This window comes from Sturnira hondurensis, unplaced genomic scaffold (genome assembly GCF_014824575.4).
Source record: "Sturnira hondurensis isolate 20B ecotype Veracruz unplaced genomic scaffold, ASM1482457v3 Scaffold0000780, whole genome shotgun sequence".
Taxonomy (NCBI): domain Eukaryota; kingdom Metazoa; phylum Chordata; class Mammalia; order Chiroptera; family Phyllostomidae; genus Sturnira; species Sturnira hondurensis.
The window spans coordinates 18,519,175-18,525,686 of NW_028073411.1; the positions used below are offsets into that span (position 1 = coordinate 18,519,175).

At 60.1% G+C, this 6,512-nt stretch overlaps 1 protein-coding gene across 1 annotated transcript; it reads left to right on the forward strand.

Annotated features, from left to right (window-relative positions):
• The first annotated feature begins 114 nt into the window (after nt 1-114).
• Nucleotides 115-5,842, forward strand: TMEM129 (transmembrane protein 129, E3 ubiquitin ligase). The gene is made up of 4 exons (XM_037047213.1): nt 115-700; nt 2,869-3,343; nt 3,997-4,156; nt 4,289-5,842. The coding sequence occupies exons 1-4, from the start codon at nt 496-498 to the stop codon at nt 4,535-4,537; spliced, it is 1,089 nt and encodes a 362-aa protein (XP_036903108.1). The 5' UTR covers nt 115-495; the 3' UTR covers nt 4,538-5,842.
• Nucleotides 5,843-6,512: the final 670 nt, after the last annotated feature.

The window sequence follows — 6,512 nt, forward strand, 5'->3', positions numbered from 1 at the left end:
CACGCCCCTCCAGCGAGCCAGAGGGTGTGCTTCCGGCATGAGGGCCACCGGGGCCGCGGCCGGAGCCGGAAGTCTTTGGGAGCAGTGTTTAGCAGAGCACGTGAAGGGGAAGGCTGCTTGCGTGCGGGCGGTGATTGCGGAGTTCTCTGCCGACCGGGGACCTCGGGCTCTGTTTCGAGTGCGACTGTACTGCGCGGAGAGCCTGGGGCCTAAGGGCCCCTCACCCGAGCGTCTCAGCTTCCCCAGCCGTAAAATGGGACCAGGTGCAGACCGCCTTTAAGGCGGGTCTTGACTGGGAACCAAACACTCGCGAGGACTGCCGCGGCGGCTCTCGATTTCGGGCTCTGTCCAGGATGGGAGAACTCCACCTCCCAGAATGCCTCTTGCCGGTCCGTAGCGGGACTCCATCTCCCAGGGCACCCCGCGCCGTACCGGCTCCGGACGACCGGCAAGCGGGGGCCTGTTTTCTGCTCCGTGGGCGGCGGCGACGGCACGATGGACAGCCCCGAGGTCACCTTTACTCTAGCCTATCTGGTGTTTGCCGTTTGCTTCGTGTTCACGCCCACCGAGTTCCACTCGGCGGGGCTCACGGTGCAGAATCTGTTGTCCGGCTGGCTGGGCAGCGAGGACGCCGCCTTCGTGCCCTACCATCAGCGCCGCACAGCCGCGACGCTGTTCTGCCACTCCCTGCTGCCCCTGGGTGAGGTCCCCCCCGCCCCCCCGCCCTGCTCTCCTGGCCGGTATACCCGTCTGCTGGGCGGAAGTGGTCGGCCCTGCCGGGGCTCGCGGTGGAGCTTTGGGGCCCCAGAGGTGCCCGGGCCGTGGGACCACTCTTTCTGGGGAAGAGTCAAGGGAGGGTTTTGGGATCTCCCCGAGAGCCGAGGCTCCTGGCCAGCCGCTCATGGGTTCCGTACTAGCGGCAGCTGCTCGTTTCTAAGTGGTAGAAACGGAGGCTCAGAGCCCTAGGGAGAGGCGATGCTTCGCCCAGCTGGTGTGGATCGTGCACAGTCATGTGGGTGGCAGTTAACTGATTCCAACCGAGAGCGGAGGTGCCCTTGGCCCAGCCCTTGAAAGGTGGGTGTGGGAAGGGCAGGCAGATAGGGGTGGGTGACACCACCCCTGGGGGTGTCACTGGAGGAGAGACTGGAAAGCCTGTGTGTAGCTAGGACGCTCCCACCTTGCCCAGGGGCTGTACTGGACAGTGGCCTCGGTGCTAATGGGCCTCTGGGGGGCGACTCTGTCAGCTGATTGATTGGTCGGAGGACTGGCTGAAGAGTGGGGTACCAGGCAGGGGATCTCTGGAGGACTTGGGGGCAGAATCGGACTTGGGACAGCAGGTGGCTGTTGCCTGCCCACAGCCGTGTGGACCCAGGGAGGGGTTTTCAGCTGGCAGCAGGAAGCAGCAGCCCTGGTGGGTGTGGGTGTGGAGAGGAGCCAGGAGGGCCCCCCCCAGGCCGGAAGTGCATGGGGGCTGTCTATGGGAGTAGAACTGGTGGGAGTAGAGGGATTCAAGGAGGCCACACCTGGAGGGGTTAGCAGAGCCTGCCTTAACAGTTTTTTATCTTTCAGCTACAGTACTTGTGTACAGTATTAGTTTCAGATGTACAACCCAGTGATTAGATACAGACCTTAACAAGTGGTCACTGTGTGAGTCTAGCATCCACCTGGCACCACACACAGCTGATAAAACATTGCTGACTCCACTCTCTGTGCTGCGCACTTCAAGTTCCCCCGACTATTCTTTTTTAAAAAATTCTTACTCAAGGGTGTGTTTATTGACTCTTAGAGAAAGAGAAAACATTGACGTGAGAGGGAAACATCGATTGGTTGCCTCCCATTTGCAACCACAACAGGGGATGGAACCTGTAACCAACCTAGGCATGTGCCCTGCCTGGGAATTGAACCCCCAGCCTGGTGTATAGCATGACGCTCCAACCAACTGAGCCACCTGGTCAGGGCTCCCTTGACTATTCTGTAACTACCAGTGTTATTTGATTCCACTTATTTATTTTTAGAAAGAGGGAGAGAAACATCTGTGTAACAGAAACATCGGTTGGTTGCTTCGTGCACCCCAACTGGGGACTGAACCCACAACCCTTTGCTTTTCGGGATGACGGCCAACCCAGTGAGCCGTGCCGACTAGAGCCAGAACCACCAATTTGTACTTCTCCACCCACCCGCTCCCATCTGACAACTGTTCACGTGCAGATGGAGCCTGTCCTGTGGCCCCAGACCCAGCTCCCGTTTCTCTTTGCCATTTGTTTGGACCAGTTCTGACCCTTTGCAGGCACAGTGTCCACTGCAGCACAACAGGCTGCCCTGAAATGTTGCAGCTGAGCCAGCTCAGTCAGATGTTTGCTCTTAACTTCGCAACCTCAGACCTACCATTGCAGCCCTTCGCATCTGCCTCCGTTAATTTCACCCTGGGAACTGGCCCTGGTCTGGCCCTCATGTGACATGTGACATCCCAGCTAGGGCGGGCCACACTCAGATCTGCCTCAGGGGGTGGGGCCACTCTGCAGGTGACACCAGGCCTTGCATTTGTTTTCACCTTTCCTGGGTTTTGCTGGTTTTTAGTGCTCACATGTGTCGACTGAAGCAGCGAGTAAAAGACACTTTTCTTTCACCTGCAAAGTCGTTGCTATGGGCATGGTCTGGGCCAGACAGGCCATGGAGGTAGCTAAGACCTATCTGGTGACCCAGTCAGAGGGTCAGTTGTAGGCTGTGAGAGGAAGTGGCCCCCTGTGAGGTCACAGGAAATGACCTGGTCAGGGCTCCCTTGACAGTACTGTGGCTGTCAGTGGGCCCCACCCGGAGGACATAGGCCGGGCAGTCCAACCTCCACTGAGACCGCCCTGTCCTCTGCAGGCTACTATGTGGGCATGTGTTTTGCGGCCTCGGAAAAGCAGCTCTTCGCCCCCAGCCAGGCCCCACAGGCCTGGCGGCTCTTCTTCCTGCTGGCGGTGCTCCTGCCCACTGTTGCCGGCACCCTGATCTACTACTGGTACCGGGATGGGTGGGCCCGCCACCCACTGGCCCGCTCCTTGGCCCTCTATGCCCTCCCGCAGTCAGGCTGGCAGGCTGTTGCTTCCTCTGTCAACACCGAGTTCCGGAGGATTGACAAGTTTGCCACAGGGGCACCGGGTGCCCGTGTGATTGTGACAGACACATGGGTGATGAAGGTGACCACATACCGCGTACATGTGGCCCAGCAGCAGGATGTGCACCTGACTGTAACGGAGTCACAGCAACATGAGCTCTCGCCGGATTCGAACTTGCCTGTGCAGCTTCTCACCATCCGAGTAGCCAGCAGCAGCCCTGTGGTGCAGGCCTTCGACATCCGGTAGGTGGACCGAGACTGGAACTCCACAAGGCCTCATGCTCAGCTGGCACCTGGTTCTGGTCTTTGTGTCCCTCTGGGAGGCAATGATGGGTAGGAGTGGCCCCTCCAGTGTGACCTTCGCTCAGGGCCCCTGTCACCCACCCCAGGCCTCTTCCCTTTGTGCCCTGGCCTTCTGTTCCCTTTGTGCCCCATGGGTACCCCCTGTGCTTCCCCTTTACCCATGCTGTGTCCTCTGAGCTGCCTTCTTCCCTTTCTCAGGGGAACACACTGGGACCTTTGGGGGCTGGATGGGACAGAGGCTTGGTGGCTGCCTCACCTCTGAGGCTTAGGCTGGAGCTGAGGCCCTTCCATCTTGTTCAGGCCATGTCGGTCTGCTGGGCCCCTGCCGGGATACCCCTTGCTCTCGAACCTGCAAAAGCCAGGCACTGGGTCTGTTGACTCTGGCCTTACGGCCATCTTGGCTGGCTGATTTTCACTGGGCAGCTGGGCTGTGCCTGAAGCCCCCGTGTTCTGTTTGTGGGCACCCTGGTCCCCGCAGGGTATAGCCTTGGCCTCCCTGACGCCTGTCCCAGGGTTCTCGTCAGGCCTCCAGGGAACAGGGTCCTGCCCTGCAGGGTCCAGTGGCCCCAGCTCAGCAGCCCCGCCTTGTGCAGGCTGAACTCCACGGAGTATGGCGAGCTGTGTGAGAAGATCCGGGCTCCCATCCTCCGAGCGGCCAACGTGGTCATCCGCCAGAGCCTGGGCGACCTGTTCCTGGAGACATTCGCCTCCCTGGTGGAGGTCAACCCAACCTACGTGGTCCCTAGCAGCCAGGTGGGGGGCTGGGTGGTGGGGTGGAGGGTGGGCTCCCACTGCAGGGCCCCCATGGGCTAGGACCCTGGGTGCAGCGGGGGACCCCTTGGGGGTGTCCGGCGGTCTCCTGTGACTTCCTTGGGCTACCCGTAGGAGCTGGAGGCGTGCATTGGCTGCATGCAGACGCGTGCCAGTGTGAAGCTGGTGAAGACCTGCCAGGAGGCGGCTGAGGGAGAGTGCCAGCAGTGCTACTGCCGCCCCATGTGGTGTCTCACCTGCATGGGCAAGTGGTTTGCCAGCCGCCAGGACCCACAGCGCCCTGACACCTGGCTGGCCAGCCGTGTGCCCTGCCCCACCTGCCGTGCACGCTTCTGCATCCTGGACGTGTGTGCGGTGCACTGAGTCGGCTGGGTCAGGGTGAGGGAGCAGCCATGGGGGTCCTGCCAGCCCTGCCAGGGCCCCCACTGCTGCCTTGGGGAGCAGCCAGGCCTCCAGGCCCAGGGCTCCTTTCCCAGCTGCAGAGGGACAAGGGCTTTTTTAGAAAGGAAGTTCTCTGCCAAAGTTTGGGAGGGGGCAGTGGGATGGGTCTTCTGGGCCCTGCTGCCTTCCTTTCCCACCCCTCGGGGTATGGGTGGTACAGGTCACAGAACACAGTGTGGGCCCATTGCCCGGGTATTATGGCCCCATGAGCTGTCTTTGGGAGAAACTGGCGTCTGTCCCAGATGACCCTGACCTGGGCCACTTGCCTTAATTTTATGGAGCACATCGGCCCCTTGGTTACATGCCAGACGCAGATTCATCCAAGACGGGTGTGGTCAGTTCTGCTACAGTCCCCATGCTGGCTGCTGGCCCCATGGAGGCTGCTCTGAAGGACCTGGGGCAGAACCCGACAGTGGAGCAGAGACCTAGGGTGTCACTGCATGGTGACAGCACCACCCAGGGCTTCCTGGTGGCTGCTCCTGAATGAAGGGGCCCCTGCTTGCTCCCTGCCCACAGGGACTCAGCTTCCCATCAGGGGTTAGGCAAGGCACTGGCTGCTTTCATGCGCCTGCCTCTTAGCTGTTCGCTCCTAGGGCCACTCATCCCCTAGAGGATCACTGCCTGTAGCCTGCTGCCCCAAGAGTCCAGGGAAGAGCCGAGCTTCAGATTCCTGGCTGGTGAGGCAGTGAGCTGAAGACCAAGTGCCACAGTGGCAACCTGCATTTGCACAAACTTGTCAGGACGCAGCACAGGACTGGCCACAGCCCACAGGGCCCACCTGGTTCAGCAGGGGACATGCCCAGCAGGCAAGGCACTGACCGGTAGCTCAGCAAGCTCTGGTGGTGCAGGTGTGGGGGCAGTGCCAGGGCCCTGCTCTGATCATGTGGCTGCTGGAGCCCTCAAACTCGAGACAAGTAAGCCCCCCTAAAACTGGCCCCTTTATGCAGAGACAATGCACCCAGCTGGTCCAACTCACCCAGGGCCATGCCAAACCCCAGGGATTAGTGGGGGAGAGTATGTGGGCCCTTGGGGTGCTCAGCAGGTGAAGGCATTAGAAGGGCACTGGGAGCAACTCCCAGCCCAGTTTGGAGTTTCAGGTGCTGCCTGGGGAGGGCCGGTATGGGGCGTTTTTTTCTACAAAAGGAAGTGACCTAGTTTTATAAAGATAAGTCCATTGTAGCTAAGTGACACAGTATTCAATAAAACCTTAGCCTGAAGTTAAATGCACTTTCTCTTGAGTGGACTGATTTTCCTGATATTCAAGCTTTGGTAACAGGTGGAGAGAAGCCATCTTAAAAATGTACCCACTTCAGTGTGGGGGTTGTGTCCAAGAAAGGGGAGGCCTCTCCCGAGAACTTCCCCTCTGATTTCCTGCTGGGGTGCAGGTCTGCGAAGCCCATTTCCAGAGCAGCTAGGGGAGCAGGCCCAGTGGTCCCTGGCGGGTGTTCTGGTTGGAGGGGCGGTGGCCTGGGCGGGGGGGGGGGCGCGGCGGGGGCTGAGGTCAGCCTGGGACACTGGTGGCCCAAGGGCACAGGCCTCCCCGTGCTCTTGAGTTGTCCTGTGGCAGGGGGCGGGGGGGGGGGCTGGGTGACCCAGGCTCAGGGTTGGGAGCGGGTGAGCTCCCCAACACTCTCACTGCCAGACCCGAAATGTGAGCCACTGAAAATCCAGAGCCCTGGCCAGGTGGTTCCGCGGGTTAGAGTTTCGCCGATTCGCCAGGGTTGAGGATCCGACCCCCAGTCAGGGCATATACAAGCATGAATGCGTAAGTGGAACAAGTCGACGTTTCGCTCTCTCTACAACTGGTAACAAATTAAAAAACTCGACTTTTCTGTGTCCACAATCCGAGGTCTCTTTCCACCTGGGGTCGTTTTACTGGCCAGGGCGCGCTCTGCTG

Excerpts from the sequence above, each read along its gene's own strand:
- TMEM129 (XM_037047213.1), top strand. The coding sequence starts at position 496 with ATGGACAGCCCCGAGGTCACCTTTACTCTAGCCTATCTGGTGTTTGCC. Across the intron at positions 3,344-3,996 it reads GTGCAGGCCTTCGACATCCG|GCTGAACTCCACGGAGTATG; the intron begins GTAGGTGGACCG and ends CGCCTTGTGCAG. Across the intron at positions 4,157-4,288 it reads ACGTGGTCCCTAGCAGCCAG|GAGCTGGAGGCGTGCATTGG; the intron begins GTGGGGGGCTGG and ends GGCTACCCGTAG.